Raw genomic sequence first — 21,243 nt, forward strand, 5'->3', positions numbered from 1 at the left:
TTAGGGGATGGTGACAGTATTTTGGGGCCCTGGAAAGTCCCTGGGACACCCCAAATCCTACCCAGTGGTGGTTGGTGCCCCAAATTTGCACCTTAGTATAACTAACCAATAGAAGAGTAGGTGTGAGATGGAATGCTGCTACCAAGGGGGAGAGATAAGGAAGATCCCACATTCTCGTCAGCTTCAGAGTTGTGTTCTGGGCCAGCTCTGAAAATGGGGAATGCTTTGTCAGGAATCATCTTAGAGGTTGTGTTGCTAAAGTGCAGAGAGAAGAGAACATCCCAGCAGTGTGGCATGGTGGAAAGGGTACTGGCTCTAGAGCCAGGTAGGCCTGGGCCCTCCTCCAAACTGCTAAGGTCTGCATGACTTTGCATAATCTATTTGAGGTTTAATTTCCCATCTATAACTAGGAGCTAACAGTACCCACTTGTGGGGGTTGTTGGGTAGATGACAAGAGCTGACACATAGTAGGCACTCAAGAAATAATGCTTCTCACCCTGGCCGGTGTGACTCAGTTGGAGCGTCATCCCTTGCGCCAAAATGTCTCAGGTTTGATTCCCGGTCAGGGCACATACCTAGGTTGCAGGTTTGATCCCGGTCAGGCTGCTTACAGGAGGCAGCCTGTCAATGTTTCGTGCTCGCTCTCTCTCTCCCCCCTCCCCTCTCTCTCTAAAAATCAGTGAATATGCCTTCTTCTGGTGAGGATTTTTTTAAAATGCTGCTTCTCTTCCTGACCGAATGAATAAACACAGTGACCAGATAACCAAGAAACCAAGCCAGACCCTGGGGGATTTAAGATCTGAACGTGTGAGCCACTGGCGCACACTGGCATTTGTCACAGTGCATGTTGCCTGGCAGTGGCTAGGAGTCGAGAGAGAAAAAGAAGATCTAGTATAAGCTAATTGGTGACAGTAGTATAAGCTAATTGGTGACAGGCATCCATGCTATAAGGACCTCCTTGCCCCCAGCCACTCAGGCCCTGGTATCTTTTAAAGAGGCACTCCAGCCTGAGGAGGGAGTGGGTGCTCCAGACAAGCTCACAAGCCCTGCTGGCACACAAACTTCTTGGCATGCTCTGCCTGCCACTCGTGGCCTGCCTTGGCCACTTGTCTTTCCTGTGTCTTCATTTCCTCCCCTGCTGAGGAAGGCTGATTCAATATCCCTCCTCTGACCACCATGGCACTATATTTAGTGTCTCACTACAGTTGTGGCAAGTGAGACCACAAGCTCAGATTCTAGGCCCTGCTCCTCCACTTAATAACAGTCTTGTGGCTTTGGGCAAGTTTCTCAAATACAGTTGGCCTCAGTTTCCGTAGCTGTAAACTGGGGAAATGCCTGCCTCATCAAGTGGTTCCTACATGGTTCCTCTTGCTGAGGTCTATGCTCTGCCCCTCACCCTCCAGCTGCAGTTACTTTTGGAAGACGGTCCTTGAAATCCTGAGTTGTCCTTTATGGAAAGCATCCTGACCATGACTACTAACACAGATAGAATTCATTGATAAAATAGAGCCTGGCTAATGATTTGCCAGGTACCTGCCCTCAGAGGCTGAGCCTGAAGGAGACTCAGGGCTGTCAAATGAGAAAGCCAGGTGCTAGTCTAAGCCCGAGTGAGCTCACATACCGTGTCGGCCACAAGTGACTGTGGTGCTCGAAGCGTTGGGAAGGGACTGGCCCCTTAAAACCATATTGGAAAATTCCCAACAAGTTCTTTCTAAAACTGGTACAGGGCACCACATTGGGTGCTGGTGGCCTGCTCAGCCATTCATAAGGCATCTGTGCTAAGGTTTTAAATGGGGACATTGATACTGTATGAAAATACCTCAGTGAATAAGCACCAGGGGAGGAGAGTGCTCTGAATTTTTACTAAAATGGAATTGTCTGAAAACCTGGTGGATTTTACCTGCAGAGAATAAGGGGAGAGAATTGTGGAGACACCAGGGCTCCCCACACTTAACGGAGATTTTTAGAATTCTAAGAGTCAGGGTCTCCAATCACTACTCAACCAGTCTCCAGGATTGTGCCCTGGGGTCACATATGGATGGTTAAAGTACCTATGGTAAAGCCTGGTCTTAGGACAGCCAGTTGCTGAGGCTGTGGTCTGGACTGCCTGTGGTGAAAATGTAAAAAAGTAAAAGGATTTGGTTTTTTATTTCTTTGGTCCTGGGGTACCCAATTTTGGGGGGTTGGAGTCTCAGACTATGGTACGGGGTTGCTAGTTGGTACCTAAAAGCTGCCCAAGCACATTGTTTCTTTCCTGTCCCTAGGGGAGTCAGGTGCCCTGCTGAAATGCCCAATCACAGGAGGGGGGCTGTGGGCTCTTCCAGATGATTCCCATCTGCTGCAGCACCTCTGGCATTTCAAGGTGGAAGAGCTCAGAGTTAAGACCACAGGCTCTAAAGACATGTGCAGATCTGATGTTTCCTAGCTCCATAACCATGGGCAATTCATACCTCTGAGCCTTAGTTTCCTCGTCTGTAGAATAGAGATAATAATAGTACCTCTCTTAAGGTATTGCAAGAACTAAATAGTATAAGATATATGTGCATGCCTGGCACATAGGAAAGTCTTGATAAAGTGTTATTACTATTGGCTAGAGGACAGAATGGGTGATACCAAAGGTTGCTGATCCCAGATCACTCACCGAGGTTGTGTTTGATGTAGTAGACACTTCATTCTGCATGGTGTTCTGACAGTGGTTTTGTGTTTCACTTCAGTAGGTAAGTGGTACTCATATTCAACATTAGTACAATAGATTGGTTTTATCTTTCTGTCACACTGTCTGGGGAAAATAGTGTTGCAAAAGCTATAAACTACTCCAACATTTCACTCTATCTGAAAGAAGTGATCCTAAGTCACTTTTTAAATAAATTGTATGTTTTTAAAAGTTAGACAGTAAGTAGATAATAAAAGAGTGACTAACTTAGAGTATGTCAATGATTGAGGATTACCTAACCATTTCAAATGACCTTATATGGGAGTCAGAAATACATAAATGGAATAATGTCAGTTAAAAAAGAATAATCCAGAGTATCAATTGATTACAGTCTCATTCACCCATCTGTGTACATTAACAAAGAATGAGAAAATTTGAAGGAACAAGCTCTTTTTCTCTAAAATTGCTTCAGTCTATAAAATACTTTAAAGTGAGTAAAAAACACAATGTTCTGTAAAGTCTTTCTGGGCAGGGCAAATAGCATTTAAATCATTATAAGGATCTTCTTTTGGCCAAAACAGAAAAAAAGTAAATAAACCCAAAGTAGGTGAGGGCTTGTATCAGAATGATTGTAAGATAAAACTGAAACACTTTACTCAGAGACATTCTACCTGCACAGTAGCATCTTTTCACAAGAAACTCAGACCCTGTCTTCTCCTGTCACCAGCCCAGCCCACCTCTCTGCCAAAAGACAAAACCCTGTAAGTAATCTACAGATGGGCCTTTATAGATCAGGGAAACACAGATTGAATAGAAATGGATCTTTCTGAAAAAAATCCCCTCACTCTGCTTGACCCAGGATCAGTTCTGCCCATTTTCAAAGCTTAACTGAGTGAAGTGTGAAACCCATCTCCTGAGTGAGCTCTGATCACTCTGACCAAGGTCCCCACTCTAAATTCTCACATAGCCTTTCTCGCAGGCCACAGTGAGATATCCTGAAATAGTGGTACATTTAATTCAATCTGAACAACATGGAACAGTTTATAAGTAGGAAATAACTTTTTTAACCTATTTATTATTATGCAAAATCACAAATTGAGGGTAAAGGGCTATCTTCAAGTTTTGATTAATATTTTCTCATATGCAACTTGCTCTTTCAATTGGTCATTTGTGGAACTAAAATATAAAACCAAGAAAAAAGTTTGTCCATTAATTTAATTTTTTGTGAGTGTAGTAGCAGAACAGGTTGGCAGGATCACTAACCAGAATTCTCTGCGAACGTGATTTTAGAATTGCTGGTCTGGCCCATTCATTTTGTCTTTAATGACACCCTTCCTTGTGACTTAATGTTTGTTTATTTGTATTATTACTTTTTAATTAAAAAAAAAAAATTGGTGTTGACATTATTTAACTCTTAGTTTAGCAAAATAAAATTTCTTTGTTGTCAAGGCTTCTCTCCCCACCTGAACGGAAGAATATTCCTGCATGTCCTTCTCAACCCTCTCCAGCCAACTTAAGCAAATGATAGCAAATGAGTGAAGGAAGACTGCAGGAAAATTCAAGACAATAGTGGTTAAAAAGCAAAATCATTTTAGTTTTGGAAACCTCTGCCAAAAAAGAAATTGCTAAGCAAAACATTTCTGAAGGGTAGAAAGAACTATGGATTTGAAGTGAGAGGACTTGGTTCTAGTCCAGCATTCTCTCCAACTGGTTTTGCCCTGCAAGCTGGTAACAGAGAGCCTCTCTAACAATAACCTCATAGTCAGCCAGGAGGTGGAATGAACTGAACAGTTTTAACCTTCAGTGATTCTAATTCTTATACTTCCTAATTTCCTGGCTCCAAATCTTGGTCATAGTACACCCCATTTCCTGCCTTGCTGAGAAGTCGCTGGGCCCCATTCCTCGTGCAGCCATCAGCCCTCACTTTGGCAAGTCACCTTGCTTCTCTGGGTCTTCTCTAGCCAGTCAGTTGTGAGGAGTGTGGAGATGCCTGGCTGCTTCCTGCCTGTCTCACAGGGGTTGTAAAGCCAGTGCAATTTCACAAAGGATGAATTCCTCCAAGGAAAACCCTGCCTGAGTAAAACATTTCAGTACTTCAGCTATGATTATTGCTGTAACATTCAGGAATCATGAGGGAAGAGAAGAGAAGGAGCAGGTGTAAGTATGCCTTGTATTTATGATAGTAGAGTGGAAAGAGGCCTTAGAAGTCATCTAGGAACCAGCTTCATTTAGAAATAGACGTGGAAACTGAGGAAGTTTAAGTGGTGAACTCTAGACCATAAGCTTACTAATGTGATATGTTTGGAACTGGAGCCTAGAACTCCTGGCTCCCAGCCCAAGGTTCTTTCTACTACATCAAAACAGAAGCCCTGGAACTAGCTCTTGGTTTTCAAAACCTTCAACAGGATGGCACTGGAAACTGAGCATACATGCACGGTCTACTCTGATTTGGTGAAGAAAAGTTACCTGTGAGGTTACTCAGTGTAGGCAACGAATGAACACTGGCCATGCAAAAATACTCAGCAATCAGATGATCCTCATTAATCCACTTTCCCCCACAATTCCCACTTCATCAGAGGACTAGAGTCATCCTCTTTGAGGCAGGGTGATAGATGTTGACACAGGGAGCACAGAGAAACTCCAAAGTCCCATTTCAAATAGCCAAGGTTAGTCTGGCCTTCTTCTAGGCCAGGTGCCTGGAATAGCAGCCGGCAATGTGTCGCTGGTGAGAAAAGCCTGAGACAACTTAGAGGCGGAGGATGTGGTCTGCAATCCTGGCCTCCCACCTCTTTTATGTCACATTCAGCCCAAATTTCCAGATTGGTGATCTCTAGTTCTCCCCTTCAGGACATTTGTTATCATTTCATTTATTTATTGAACACATAATAATTAAGTACTAACTATATGCTGGGCTCTGTAGAGGCACAAAAGACCCAGAGAGGTCTTAGGATTTCAGAGCCCTTGTGTTTTGGGGGATCCAGGATAACTTCTTGTAATGGTGTACAAAGTTTTAGGCATGTATAAATATGCATTTTTCTTGGGAGAAGTTCCTTAACTTTTATCAAAACTGTTACCCTCTAACAGTTAAGTACATAGTGGGTAGACACCAGAACTTCACTTCATGCACTTGCTGTCCCAGTCAAGTGTCTTCATCCTACCCATTGAATTGAGACCACAGGGCTGACTGAGTGTGAACAAGTGAGTCATGCCTGCCTAGAGCAATGGTATTTTCTGTTGAAGCTCAGGAAGCTGTGCCTGCCTTCCCCAGTCCAGGCCCCACATCTGTGGATTCTGCCTCAAGCATTAAGGGAGGCCGCGTGTCCTGGCTTAGCAGCTGCAACCCCAGAACTCAGTGAGCCCTGGAGGGGCCACTGGCTGGCGTGTGGACAGATGCTGTCACCCCTGGTTCTCAAAGACCCTTTCATTCAGCCCTTGCTGGTCCTTCTGACCATAGTGATGATCTTGCTGCTAGTTAGGTTGAAGAATTCCCTGTTTATTCTCTTGAGAGTCCTGCCCTGCCCACTGCTCTGAGGGACCTTGAAGCTTCTGGGTAGCTGCCTGGGGATCACTTTGGCTATGTGGTTATCCACTGTGTTCAACTGACACCTGGTGTCTTCTCTGCTAGTCCTGTAGAAGTTGTTTTGCAGAGGAAGGCCTGGTAAATGCTTCCCATGAAAACCTTGGTTTAGTTTAGCATGCCATTTAATATAGAAATTCAGAATGTCATCATTGCTAGTGCTAGTTGGTGGGAGAGGAGCGGATGGCAAGAGAAACTGTAGTAAGTAGGCAAAGAAGATATGTTTAAATATGTGTATTTTCATTTTAAATTACTGATTGGAGTTTCCACTGACATTTGTGGAAACATCATTTTAAAAGTCATAAAAAGAAATTGAATAAGGCAATTTCTCACTCAGGAAAAAAAATAGATAAACCGTGGTCAGAACTGAGGCTTCAGGGATGCGGACCTGCGAGATGAGCACTTCTCTTTGCCTGTTGTATGAGCATGGCATGCGTGTGTGAGACTCACCTCCTACAGATGATGTGCTGAGTTCTATTCTGTCTCCCTCTGTAGAGAGAAGACACGGTTCAATGTGCAGACCTTCTCCCTCTCCAACATCTCCACCCTCCAATTCCAGGACATCACTAGTACAGGTGAAAACAAAAGCCTGTCTCAGCGGCCATAACTCTGCCAGCAGCACCTCAAAGCCATTCAAAACGCCCAAAGACAATCTACTTACCTCCAGCAGCAAACAGCACACAGTCTTTTCTGGGAAAGGATCAAGGGACAAACCATGGTAAGTGTCTGATGCTGGCAGCCAGCAGCTGTCTGTTTCACTGTTTGTCCCTGTCACCACAGGAAACAGTGTTTACCCTCTGGCTTTCTTCCTGGGTGCCATGTCTAAGGAGGGAAGGGACAGAAAACCGAAATGATGGGGTAAGAAACCGAAACACTGGAGAAAACATGGGACCTTAAAGTACCATATGCCTGACAGAATTTTTTCTGCTTCTAAGAGCAGAGCCAAGTTGTGTCTAAGAAAAAGGTAGCAGGGAACTATTCCTCAGTGATACAGTCACCTCTCAATTTTCCACCCCAGTGAAGAGAAACATTGGTGTAAATAATCAAAGGCACAGTCAGTTTGCCCAGCAGGGACCCAGGCCTAGTCATGTATTCCCAGGAGGAAGACCCCCCACAGAGCCTTCCTGCTGTGAGCAGCTGGGTTCTGCTCCTCGGAATAACTGCCAGCAGAGGCAGGTGATTGGGAGCTGACCACAGTACGAAAAGAGCAAATCCAAAGAGAGTGTCACCCCTTTGATGCGGTGGGACAGAGCTGGTTGCAGGTGACTGAAAAATCAGAGACTTTAATTCATTTTTTAATCTCAGTCTTTACCAAAAAGTCGGAATGGACAGATAGGAAACCAAAGTGAAAACGAGGACAGGAAGGAGAAGATGAATACAGGCACACCTCAGAGATATTGTGGGTTCCAGACCACCGCAATAAAGCAAGTATCTAAACAAAGCGAGTTATAATCTTTTTTTTAAATCCTCACCTGAAGACATTTTTTCCATTGCTTTTCAGAGAGAGTAGAAAAGGGAGAGAGAGACAGAGCAACATCAATGTCAGAGAGACACATCTATTGGTTGCCTCGTGCATGCACCCCAACCAGGGCCAGGGATTGAGCCTGCAAGTGAGGTACATGTTCTTGGCCAGAATCGAACCAGGGACCCTTCAGTCCAAGGGCTGATGCTCTAACCACTAAGCCAAACCAGTTAGGGCTATAATCTTTCTGCTGATGGAGGATTTTTGTCTTCAGCTTGTAAAACATGCAATACCTGCCTTGGCCAGTGTGGCTCAGTTGGTTGAGTATTGCCCGGTGCTCCAAAAGGTCGCCAGTTTGATTGATTCCTGGTCAGGTCACATGCTCAGGATGCAATTTCGATCCCTGATCAGGGTGCATGCGAGAGGCAACCAATTGATGTTTCTCTCTCTCTCTCTCTCACTGTCTCCCTCCCTCTCTCTAAAATCAATAAAAATATATTTTTTTTAAAAATGCAACATCTGTGAGGCTCAGTAAAATGAAGCACAATAAAACAAGGTATGCCTGTATCCTCAAATGCTGAGGGACCCAACTTGGAACACTTAAGGACTGGCTGATTACAGAGCCTCTAGCTTTATCTTTCAGGCCTCATGAAGACAGACAAGGGATAATTGTGGACTCCATCTGATTTATATTCATATTTATATTTAAAGAAAAAAAGTGGTCTGTTAATTAGTGATAGTTAATTACACTTAAGTTCATACCTAGGAAAGCTGTGGACTAAAACCATCCGCCAATTGGTTTGTCACTGTATACTGGAGATTATGATGACTTTACCATAAAGAGTTAGTTATGCCACATCAAGTAAAGAGCCTGTGATAGAGTGGAAAGGTTTAGCCACAGCTGTCAGGGAGAGGAGTTACCTGTCATGCCAGTGGACCTCATGGACAAGCTTTGTTCTCTTCTGATCATTAGGCCCTCAGGTCCATCCTGTGGGAGTATTTGCTGGTTAGGGAAGAGCCAGCCTGAAAGTCACAGTGTGGTGGCTCTGGGCCTCTGGGTCTCCCTCTTATCAGTGACCTCGGAAAGTACTGAAGATTGTTGAGGCAACATTGGGTGTCTTGATGTAATACAAGCTCCAGAATTACTGCCTGTGTACAAATCTCAGCTAGGTGACATTGGACAAGTTACTTGATCTTGGTGTACCTCAGTTTTACTCATCTGTAAAATGGGGCTAATAATAGCTCTACCCCATGAGATTGTTGTGAGAATTAAGTGAGCTACTTTTTATAAAAACAGCAAATGCGGTATCTGGAGCAGAGTACACATTTGCTAACTATTTGATGATGATGTTATTGTCATCATATGTGCCAAAGGACAGAGCTCCTATAACTAGGATAGAGGTCAAGAAGTCAAATATCTCTGAAAAAGTAGAGAAATGGCTCAGACTCAGACTGAAGTTGAACATGGAAAAGAATGAAATCCTTTATTTGGCATCCAGAGTGAGCTGGAGAAACCAAACAGGGAAGGCCAAGCAAGGGGCTCGAGAGGAATAAGCCAGAAGGGGTCTCAGAAGATCATAAAATGAACACAAGAGATGATAAATGAACACTGGCTGGTGTTGCTCAGTGGTTAAAACACCGGCCCAAGCACTGAAGGGTCGCAGGTTCGATTCCCGGTCAAGGGCCCGTACCTGGGTTGCAGGTTCAACCCCTGGCCTCAGTCAAGGTGCATGTAGGAAGCAACCAATCAGTGTGTCTCACAGCAATGTTTCTGTTTCTCTCTCTCCCCCCCCCTCCCTCCCTTCCACTCTCTCTAAAAATCAATGGAAAAAATATCCTCGGGTGAGGATTAACGATAAAAAAAGGAAAAAAGAGGTGATAAATTATAAACGTGGTCCCGGGGGGGGGTGAGACACAGCACCAAGAATCCTCCCAGGGGGCAAACCTTTGGGGAGACCATTAGGCTTAGATCAGTGTCTACATTTGATTCAACTGACTCAACACGCACTTAGTAAGACCTGCTATGGGCAAGATCCCTTCAGCTAGAGGCAGAAGGTGGTTTTGAAAGAATTTGAAAAAACTAACCAGGCCCCAAAGAAAAGCAACCAAAAGAAGCACAAGGAGGGAAAAAGCTCTTATAAGAAGGGGCTCCAAAAGCTAGAGCTCTTGCCTTGTGTGAAGAACAGAAAGCTAATGGGCAATTTACCTAACTTGAACTAGGTATTCTGAAGACAGGCCCACGGATGCACCATGAAAGAGGCTGAGCATTGATTGCAGTGGTCTCCTACCTATTCTCACCTCTGGTCAGCCAGGCCATCATCCCCCTGCCCACCATCGCCAGGGACATGTGTTGGGAAGGTTGGAAAGATTTGGCTTGGAGACTTCTAGAGCTCAGCCTTGGTTCAGGGAGGCTTCCCCAGAGAGCAGTGTGGAAGAATGGGCACTGAGCGAGGGGCAAGAAAAGCCAGTTCAGGGGAGCACCCTTCTAGTTGCTAGATGGGATGCTGCCAGATTAATGAATCGCTTAATAAAGTCAATTTAGATCTTTAAAATAAAAGAAAAAGAAAAGACAGTTCAAGCTCCCAATTCTGTTACTAACTTCCTGTGTGACCTTGAACAACTTGTTTAACTTCTCTGAGTCTCATTTATTTTCAAGCCTGAATATTTTGTGATTCTGAGTCACAATGTTATCTTAAAAGTTCTCAAAGGTTCCTACTGAATTAAGAGTTTAGCCCCTCAGCTCAACATAAGGGACTCTACAAACTGCCTCTAAACCCCCTAATCCAATCCTGATCATATAATACTATCCCATTACTCCAACTTCCCTACCATGTTTTCCCCTGGTAGGGGATATCCATCTGTCTTTACTCAGCCTGAGCATCTACTATAATACTATCTGTCAACTCTATAACAAACCTCAAGGATATATAGGTCCCATTGATGTCACCTATAGAACCTTTGTCCAGAACCAGGGTACACAATTGGCCAATGGTCTTCATCCCCTACTTTACTTCCTCAACCAGGCATCCTAGTGCAGTACATAACCTGTACAACCGTACACTGCAGCTCTATGGATACAAAGTTAAATAAGACAGACACCATCTTAGGGAGTCTGTAAAAAGAGACATAAGCTAACACAGAATACAATGTGATAAGAGCTAAGATACTAGAAGCGCAGAAGAAGGCCACCTAACCCAGGCTGAGGACTCAGAAAAGGTTTACAGAAGAGGTCCCACATAGCTAAATTTGAAGGATAAGTAGAAATGAGCTAGACAAAGAAAACCAGATTAGAATGGTAAATGTTAGGTTATATATATTTTTACCACAATTTAAAAAAAAAATTAAGAAACTGGGAAGAGTGTCCCAGGCAAAAGGAACAGAATGTGCAAAAATATTTGCATGTGGAGGGAAGCTGATGAACTGGGTAGGTGGGCTGGGTAGATTATCAAGTTCCCTGTATGTACTAAGTTCAGGAATTTGGACTTCCCCTGAAAACTGCTTGGAGCTCTTAAAAGAGCAGTTTTTAATTGTAATGAGGCCACCCTGACAGCAGGATAAAGGATGGCTGGAGAGGCCACTCAGGAAGCAGCAAGAACAGTGAGGATGCCTTTGTGTAATTCAGGTAAGGCCTGGATTACACAAAATCGATAGCTGGACCCAGGCAGTGATAATAGGTTGTGCAGAAGGGGCCAGATGGGAGAAATATTAAGGAAGAAAACTCCACAGGACTTTGGAACTGGTTGTATATAGGGCTTGCAATACAAAGGAAGAGTTGAGGATGTCTAGGGTCTTAACTTGGACAATGAGGTGACTGGTCCTTTCACTTCCTCAAGAGAAAGATAAAAAGGTCCAGAGTTTAGGGTTGGGAGGAGAGAATGAGTTCAGCTGAGGAGTCAATGGAGTTTGAAGTATCTGAGAAATACCTACATAGAGATGTCGGTGGGCATTGAATGTATGGACCCAGAGGTAAAGAGAAAGATGCGTTGGCAATGGAGACTTGAAAGTTGTCAATGTAGACGCAGGCATTGAAGCCATGGGTTCAGATGGGGCCTCCCAAGAAGGTACAAGGTTTGAGAAGAGCAGGAACCAAGGTTAGGGCCCTAGAGAATAGGGGACTAAGGGAAGAGAAACCTGAGGAAGCAGGGACTGCTCAGCAAGGTTCTTTCCACAGCATCCTGGCCCTTCTTTCCTGGCCCAAATCCTCACTGTTCCTCATTGCCTATCCCACTGGCCACCTTTTCCTTGAAGCCCTTCTCTCATTCACTTCCTCCTTGGCATCCACCTGATATGCTGGTGTCTCTTTTTAATCTCCATGGCACTTCACTTTTACCTTACCTGTGACTCTTTGTGTTATGCCATAGATTAAGCTTCTGCTCAATAGTAATTGCAGGGCCTTCTACACAGTAGGCCGCACTCAGCAAACACAGCCCCCTGTCAGTAAATATTTGTTGAACTGAATGAAATGGATCTGACCATTGAAATGGGTTGGAAGATTTTCATTCCTGGAAGCTGTTAACTTTTTATCTACAATTACTTAGACTGGCACTATCCAATGGGCATATAATGTATGCCACACATGTCATTTTAAATTTTCTAGCAACCACATTGAAAAAGTGGGGGGAAAAAAGGTAAAATTCATTTTTAATAATGTATTTTATTTAACCTAACATACCCACAATATTATCATTTAAACATATAGTCATTGATATCATTTACATTCTTTTTTATGTCTTCAAAATCCTATGTGTATTTTACACTTACAGCACATCTCAATTTGTACACTAAATTTTCATCAGAAATACTTGACCCATATTTAGGTTTCATTAACAATTCACAATTAGAAAATAGATTTGCATACCCAAGTTGTTCCAGATATACTTAAACGTTTTCTAACTGAATCAAGTACCTATTTTTAAATTTTAATGAATTAAAATTAAAATTAATTTAAAATTGAATTTCCCAGCCAGATCTGGACAACTAGGCCAGGTGACTCTGGGTGAGTCTCTCTGGCTCTGTGACTCACAGGTGTGTTAAGGTGGCTCCTCAATCTCTTTAATGTTGTCCTTCCCGACAGGAACTGCTAAATTTCAAGGTGGAAGGAACTCTCGCTTCTTTCTCACATTAGCCTGCAGCTGGGTGTGCAGTGGAACAGATCAGAGGACACGGTGGGGCCGTACAGTCTCGCCTGCTGAAGTCTGTTCCCCTGCTCCAAAGGATCTCTGTCTGCATCGGCCCTAAAGGCCAAGAAAGCACCAGCCATGTGTGGCCTTTAGATTAAAGTTAACAGCAGGTCAGAGGCGCTCTTTCTCGAGTAGCTTAAATTCACATGAACAGTGATAAACACCGGTGCTAAATCCAGGCAGACCTCCTGGCATCTCACACAAATTTAAATGGTCTGTGGATTTGTTGTTTTCTCTCTTCTGTGTCTGAGGAGATTAACAATAACTCTGCATTAGAAAAAAAAGGGAAACAGCATCCCTGTGCTACTGGATATGTCCCCTGCAGGTCTGCCTGGCAACATGCCCTGCTCACCCTGCACATGGGCTCTCAGCCCCTCCTCTGTCATGCTGGTAAAGACAGAGACATGGGCAAGATGAATCTGTCCCCAGGTGGAAGTCAAGAGAAAATTATGACTCTTTGGCTCTTTTGAGCTAAGGTGAGCATTTCAGACTTTACTTATGAGTCCCTGCTTGGCCAAGGGACCGGCCCCTTTTACTGGGGACTGAATCAGCCAGTCTGACTTTCGAACCTGCTGTTGTCACTTTAGCTCCCCTGGTCCAGCGCTCTAAGCTGCCAGGCGAACACAAATCCACTGATGTGGGCGGGAGCAGAGAGGAGGTTTTCCTCCCCTGCATGGCTCGTTGCCTTCTCCTTGGGCCTTATCAACCCACACACGTGTGCAGAATGCTAAATATGCTCAGCTATTAAAAATGCAGGAGATGAGCCTGCTGCTCTAGAAGGAAAATGAGCCAGAGCAAGAGAAAAATCAGCAGGCGTCCAGCCTCCCGTGTGTGCCGACAGTGTGGTGGGAGGAGACTGTCTCCTCCTCTGGACGCTTCCACTGGGAGGCATGTTCTGGAGTGGGGGGGGCTTGGGCAAGAGAAGGACTCTGGAAGCCTTCTCAGCACTTCATGGAGAGGAAATGATAACTGAGCAGCCCTGGCTGAGTGCCTTGGGAGAAATGAGGCTGGCCTATCACTTCTTGCCTGGTGTTGGCATGAACTGGGGACAAGAACCAGTATTGATGGCCCAGAGGAGTCATCTCAGGGCTTTTACTCAGGCTGGGAAATGCTATAGACCCCAAGTGCTGTGGATGCTGCCGGTAACTTAACCCCTCTGGCCACCCCGATTTCTCAGCAGGATTCTTGCAGTGGCCTCTACCTGATCCCCTTGCCCCGCCCTTACTCCAGTCTGCCCTTTGCACCCAGCCTGAGTGCTGTGTGCCCCCACCCTGCTCATAATATTTGGTGGCCCTCACTTAGAAGTTTAACCTCTTTGGAGATGGATGTATGATCTGGCATTTCCCACTTGTCCAACTGCTGCTGCCACAGTTTTAACCCCTACATTTTATATTCCAGGTGTCCCCATCTATTTGTAGCTCCTCAAACATGCCTTCCATGTGTTGGCACATGCTGTTTCCCTCCCCAGAAGCAGCCTCCCTGCTTGTCCTTACACATGCTTTAAAATCTCTGCATTAGCATCACTTCCTCCATGGATCCTTCCTGGACTTTTTATACAGACTGAAATGCTCCTTCCTCTAAGATCCCATTAACACTCAAGACACCAGCATAAGAACTACCATCATATATTGTACTCGTTTGCTCCTTTATCCATCCCTGCTCCCAGCTGGACTTTGAGCTCCTTGGCATCACCATGTTTTAGCCCCATGTTTAGAATCTGGCACCCAGCAAATATTTCCTAAATGAATGTATGTTGAGTGAGTAAATGAACATGTCTGAAATAAAACAACTCCTTCCCCCTCTTCACAGAGATTTTTCTAATGCTAAAGGAAACCACAGATGTAAATAAATCTCTTTTGAATTCTTTTGGAGAAATCAGAGTGCCAGTTCCCATTGTGGAATTATTTTTCCGCCATTAAGTTATTAGAATTAGGAAGGGAGAACTACAGTCCTGGATGATAAGAAGGAAAAAACGGCTGTGCTCTGGGAAGAAGGGAAAGGTATTTTCTTTTAAATTAAAGAGGAGACAAGTAGAGTGTGCCCCTGTACCACATCCCCTATATGGTATTTGTGCCCACATCCCAGGATGTAGTTGGCCACATGAGGAAAACCCTAATCAGAAGGGAATTGAGTTGGTGTGGCATTCCACAGAAGTCCTTCCCTGGATTCCCACTTACAAATCCAGCCCCTCACATAGAGATGAGGGGGGACATTCTGAGGCCAGTTTTTGCCTATCATAGTATAGGTTTGGGTGTCAAGGGAAAAGGAGTGGGGCAGAGGATGAGGGAGGAAAGGTAAATGGACAAAAGGAAGTAGGTGGAGGTTACTGTGATGAGCAGCAGAGGCAAGGAGTAGAAAGGGCAGAAGGGCCCATCAGTAGATGAGTGGATAAAACAGCTGTGGCACATTTACACTGTGGAATACTATGCAGCTGTAAAAAAAGAAGGATCTTTTATCCTTTAGGACAGCATAGAGGGAACTAGAAAGTATTATGCTAAGTGAAATAAGCTAGTCAGAGAAAGACAAATACCACTCATATGTGGAATTTGTGAATCTCACTCAGATGTGGAATGTAATAAACAAAATAAACTGATGAACAAAATGGATCCAGAGACATAGAAGCATGGAACAGAGTGAGGGATCTCAGAGGGAAAGTGGGGTGGGGAGAGATTAATCGGAGAACTTATATGTTTATAAGCATAACTCATGGACACAGACACTGGTCTGGAGAAGTCTTGGGGGTGGAGTGGATGCAGAGCAGAGGGGATCAAAGGGATAAAAAGGGGTCATCTGTAATATTTTCAACAATAAAGATAAAGAAACTTAAAAAAAAAAGAAAGAGCAGGTGGGTAAGAGGATGGGATATAAACAGGCCAGAATATTCATCTCTGGGAATAGTGTCCCTTCCAGGAAGGCATAAGGAACTTAAAACGTTCTAATAAGAGTACAGCAAGGTGGTTAAATACAAAATCAATATACAGAAGTCAATTATATTTCTATGCATTAGCAACAAACTAAAAACAAAATTTTAAAAGATGTCATGTAATTAACATTAAAAATAGCAAATCTCTAAGAATAAAATTTAATAAAATGTGAGAAGACCTTTTGAAGAAAAAAAAAATTTAAGTGTTACAAGCTTACTAGGTTTTCAAATGGTCAAGGTAAGGACAATGGACAGCTCCTTGGGTATAATAAACTCAACTGACCTTGCCAGGTCTCAGAAGTGCTCAAAAATAGGGACTAGTGTCTAGGGGAAAATATAGGCTAGGACAGCTAGGGAAGGGGGGAAACGGCATGACAGAGAGAGAGAGTATGAGCCAAAGATTAGTAATCTTGGTCCTTCATATTTGCATAGCACCTTGTCATTTTTAGATGCTTTCAGAGCCCCAGTCCCTTTTGAGCCTCAAGCCTACTCAGTGATGTGATGAGGAAATGGAGCCCCAGACTGATAAAGTGACTGGCCAGTGGTGGGGCTGGAACTCCATCCCTGTTCTTCTCATTTCCATGCTGTGATAAAGAACATGCTCTTAGAGCTGCCTGAAGTCAAACCCCATCGCTGCCCTTCGCTTTGCTGAGTGAATGCCCTGGGGCAACCATTCTAAGCCTCAGGTTCCTCCTCTAAATGGGGGTAAGGATGAAACACCATCTTCCGTGTGACTGCACAGCCTGCTGCACACCTCATGGCAGGTTGCGGTATGTCAGTATCGAGGGAGAATGAGAGAAATAAAGGGGGGGGCCAGAAGCCATTCACCCTCACTTCTGTATCACTCTGGCTCCTCTACCAGGAAGAGAGACAGCTGCAGGCTGCTCCTTACCTAAAGCATTTGTTCTGGTAGAGAGCTGGTTTGGTTTTTATTGTGTTATGTGATTTAACCTTCACTGAGAACATTAATTTATTCATCAAACATTTAAAGCTCTTTCTAAATGCCAAATAATGTATACATCACTGAGAGAACTTTGAAGTGACGTATACACTTGGTCCAGGTTCCTGTCCTCAGGTAGCTCAAGGTCTGGTCAGGCGACACAGGCATAGAGCTGAAACTTGGCCATTTGATGTGAGAAGTGCAACAGAAACACCTAGGAAGGAATGGCCAGCACTGCAAGAGAAGAGGATGTCTCATCGGATCTGGGCAGATGAGGGAGTATCCACCCAAAGAGGGGAGAAGGGCACAAGAGCAGAAGGAACTGTCCAGCTTATGTAAAGGCCCAGAGCCAGGTGGAGCTCTGACGGGGAGAAGATGCCCTGGTGGGAGCTGTGGGTAAACCAGACTGTGAGGTTGAACTCCATACTCTGGACAGTGGGGAGCCCGCAGAGCCCTTTAAACAGCCAGTAGCCAGGTCAGGATTGCATTGGCGGCTGAGTGGAGGTGGATTCAATCACAGAGAGGCCGAGACAGAAAGACTGGTGGTGAGGATCTTCATTAAGGTTCAGGCTAACAATGATGACAGGCCTGAACTGATAGCGGAGATAGGGACCTCTTTTAGCAGGTAGACTTGAGTGACAAATGTCAGGAGGGGCCAAGGTCTCTAACCGGAATTTTTTAAAAAATACAAAGTGTATTTAACTTGGAACAAAAAATGTCCTGAGTTTGCTGTAGGTCAGTGTGAAGACTACACTTTTGAAGGTTTAAACAGTATGCTTAGCGTTCTGGGTGAAGGTGGCTTGGGTGCAGGGCTGTCCGCCCTGTCCAATTCCAATAGGAGAAGGAAAGAGCAGAATGACACCTGGCCTCCCAGGTCCCTTGAGAGGGAAGACACTCCCTGGGGCTGTTCCTCTGTGAAGGAAGCTGGGGAGTCAAGGCTGGGATACTGACTGTAGCCAGTGATGCTGTGCCACTTCCTCATTCCCAGTGTTGCTCAGAAGAGCTTCCCAAAAGCAGTCTGAGGACCTGAGCCCAGGTCCGGCTCCCGGTCTTCCCTGGCATGGGAATGGAGGATGCTCTGTGAGGAGTGCTCTTCTGTCCCCCTGGTCAGTGTTGGCTCCAGGGCTTGAGGGAGACAATAAATGTCTTGGCTGTACTGGCTGTAGAAGGTAAGGGACAGGTCCAAAGACAGAGGCAGCTTGCAGCTCCAGCAGCGGGAACCAATGACCTCTGGTGGCTGCAGAGGGGAGTGCTCGCATTTGTTGCTCCCAAGCCCAACCTGTCCTGTCCTGGGCCAGTGTTTGCAGCTAGGGCACTTGGGGCTCTGTCCCTCTCTGCACCAGCGCTTTCTCTGGAATACACTTGCTTCCTGATCTCCGCATTCTCAAATCCTCTGCTCAAAGGTCCTGATACCATTTATGCACTGCTGTGAATTTCACTGGATATTCTTTTTAATATGAGGCCTTTAGTTCTCATATGGGGAAGAAAAGGCATTGAACAGGTGCAGCTGGTTTGGTTAGGGTTGTCTTAACTACCTCCTGGGCTGACTGCCTGAGGCCACATCACTGGAAGCAGGCTGGTCCCAAGTGCACGCCAGAGACAGCCTATGCCAGAACTCTGTTTCCCTCTTTATCTTCCTCTCTTCTCTGGCTTACTGATTTTTCCCTTAGTTTTGGAGCATTACAACTCCCCAGAATGTCAGGACACATAGTGACCGTAGATCTCCCTGCAGATTTAGAGACCAGCTTCTGAGATCCGTGCCTTAGGAAGACCCGATTAACAGAAGTACTGGATATTCTAACAGAGGCTGGTGCTGGAGTCTCCTGCTCCCAGGAAATCGGGAGCTGCCTAAATAGGAGCACATGCAGTTATTCCTCCAGAAGATGTCAAAGAGCCAGCAAGGACCCTCATTGCCTAACACACTTCAGGGTTACAGGAGACATGTTTGCATGCAAGGTGGCTGGAGTTCCTGTTCAGTTTTCCTCCAGAATGTGTTACACAAGTAGGAGCATGAACCACTGGTCCAGGTGCCTGAAAGGCTAAGGGTTGAGAAGCAGGTGGGACTGAGAAGTAGGAGTGAATGCTCCTAGAAAGGAGTCATCAAGTCTGGAAAGGTTCCCTACCTAGTTCTGTTTTCCCTCTTCATTGCACCCCCCAGAAGTGGTCCTCCACTCCAGGTGAGTATGGGAGGGCCCTGCTCACACCTATCTGCTGCCTGGTCCATAATGGTGGGACCAGCAGGACTAACAGGACAGAAATTTCTGATGGTGACAATGACTTGCACCCCAGATACATATATACCCCAGGAACGTTGGAGTCATGGAGAGAGGGAATGGCATGATCCACTCTCCCCCCTTTCTTAATTTTTAAGTTACAGTTGGCATTCAATATTATATTAGTTTCAGGTATATAGCATAGGACTGCACATTACTATAAGTTACAAACACTCTCCCCTTTTTATTCTAGCTTCAGTTTATTTAAGACCAACTCTGTACCAAGTTCCATGCTAAGCATTTTATATGTATTATATCATTTAATCACTAAATATTTGTTATGATCTTCATTTTACTGATAAGGAGACTGAGGCCCAGAGTAGTAAAGTCCCAGGATAAGCTAGGCAGGGCAGGCACCTACTATGTCTGTGTGGGTTTTGCACTGTATGAAGCTGCCATGCCAAGGGGGCAAGAAAGAAGTAAAACCAGTACTCATCCACTTGGCCAGCCACCCTTTTTCTAATTCCCACCAAAGTCCTCATGGGCTTGCGGAGGCCCTGAGGCTGGGAAGTCAGGTGCTTTCCCACTATAAAGCATCTAGCAATAAAAAAGGCCTGATTTCAAAGCCTGCCTCCCTAACCACTGTCCTAAACTATCTTGCAACACCCTCCACATTCTATCAATCTGAACAGGGACAAGGCACAGACCCTCAGTTCAGTCCAACTTGTCCTCCCTGATTTTATTTACTTGTTTCTGGCCACTTTTACAATTCATCAAAGCCGGCCTGCTCATTTCTCCTTCTTTCCTAACTGGCTTAAGGGAAAGTCCCACCTCATTCTTCTCAGAGGCTAACCACCTCTTCCCCCATTTGAGGGACAAGGTCTTAGCCCATCATCCAAGTCACTGATGGAGATGCTTTAAGCTTCTTGGCCAGCGATGGGCCCCAGCAAGCTCTGCTGGGTATCCCTCTGGGCTGACATGAGACGCTGCTAACCCATCTTTTTTTTGCCTCTGCTACTTACCCCCAGTAGCAGTGTGTTCTGACCACATTTTTCCACTGAGGGTGTGTTATGTGGGAAAGAATCCAAAGCTATGCAAAGGCCAGGAGAGATTATACACAGTGCTTCCTCCCCAACCACCAGGCCTGACACTCAGCCGCAGAATATTATTAGATTAATCTGGCAGATTTTCTTATTTTCTGTGCATGTGTTTGATTACCCTGTTTTCTGTTTGCTTCAGACATTCACAAATTGGCTTTCTGAAAGTTTTCCCACATAAAAAAATAATTTTTTCCACATAAAAAATAATTTATTCACTTGTCAGGATTTATGTAGTACCTCCTGTCTTTGGTGCATCATGGCAGGACTTGGTAGCTCTGCTCTTTGGGCTGATACTTAGTGACTGCCTAACTCTCAGCCTTCAAGAGTGTCCCAAGTATTTCTTGAACTTAGAGAATTTAAATTTAATATAAATAATGTCATGATAGCAGCCCCAAAAATGCATCCATGAGACCCAAATAGAATTCCTTCTCTGAGTCTTTTAAAATAGGGTAATTCCTTTTTACTTGGGATGACTTAAAAGCTATCACTGCTTGGAAGGCAAAAGGCTGGGTGAGGTGGCCCTTTCAAGGATCTGCCAGTGAATCAGAGATCCTCAAAATTCTGTACATGGGCCTTTGTCAAAGGAATTGGTGGAAAGGAATCAGACAGTTGAGAACTCTCATCAGACACATAACCCACAACACAAATACCATATGTCTTCAGGTTCCTGCCTGTCAAATCCATTTTTTCCCTGCCCTGGTAAGTGGAGCAGGGCTGGCAATGATTTCTGCAGGACTCAAGATTTTCTGAACCATTCTCTTAAGGCTTATCTGTTGGTGATAAAAGAATAAATCATGATCACCAGGAAAGCATAGCTGGCGGGTGAGCAGCCGGCTCTATGACAATTAGTGGCACTGTAAGATTCTTCACCTCTGCTCTTTTGCAGACATCACTGGACAGAGAGGGGGATGTTCTTGGTGCCAGGAGAACCATTTTTCTTAAAGCCTTGGTCCAGAAAGATAAATGCAGACAGGCCAAGCACACAAGAAGAGGTGGGCAGCCAGAGCAGCACCAAAGAAACAAGGTAGACATCATCCCCACATAGCAAGGAGGAGGAGGGAGGGCTGTTCTCTCCGGGCTGTAGGATCCCTTCCCTGGACCTAGACAGAGGTGCAGAGATAACAAGGAGATAACTACTCCCAGTGTATTAGACACAGCAGGAAGGCAGGCTGCAGCCGGGGCTCCCTGAAGGAGT

At 44.9% G+C, this 21,243-nt stretch overlaps 1 protein-coding gene across 4 annotated transcripts in view; it reads left to right on the forward strand.

The window, feature by feature from the left end:
• The window catches only part of ATXN7L1 (ataxin 7 like 1), a 230,687-nt gene that overhangs the window by 171,004 nt on the left and 38,440 nt on the right, over positions 1-21,243 (forward strand). For all 4 annotated transcript variants that reach the window (XM_016204762.2, XM_016204763.2, XM_087821097.1 and 1 more), the window contains one exon: positions 6,726-6,948. In XM_016204762.2, the coding sequence (XP_016060248.1) occupies positions 6,726-6,948 (223 nt within the window). The remainder of the gene's footprint in view (positions 1-6,725; positions 6,949-21,243) is intronic.

This window comes from Miniopterus natalensis, chromosome 10 (assembly GCF_054644295.1).
Source record: "Miniopterus natalensis isolate mMinNat1 chromosome 10, mMinNat1.hap1, whole genome shotgun sequence".
NCBI classification, from domain to species: Eukaryota; Metazoa; Chordata; class Mammalia; order Chiroptera; family Miniopteridae; genus Miniopterus; species Miniopterus natalensis.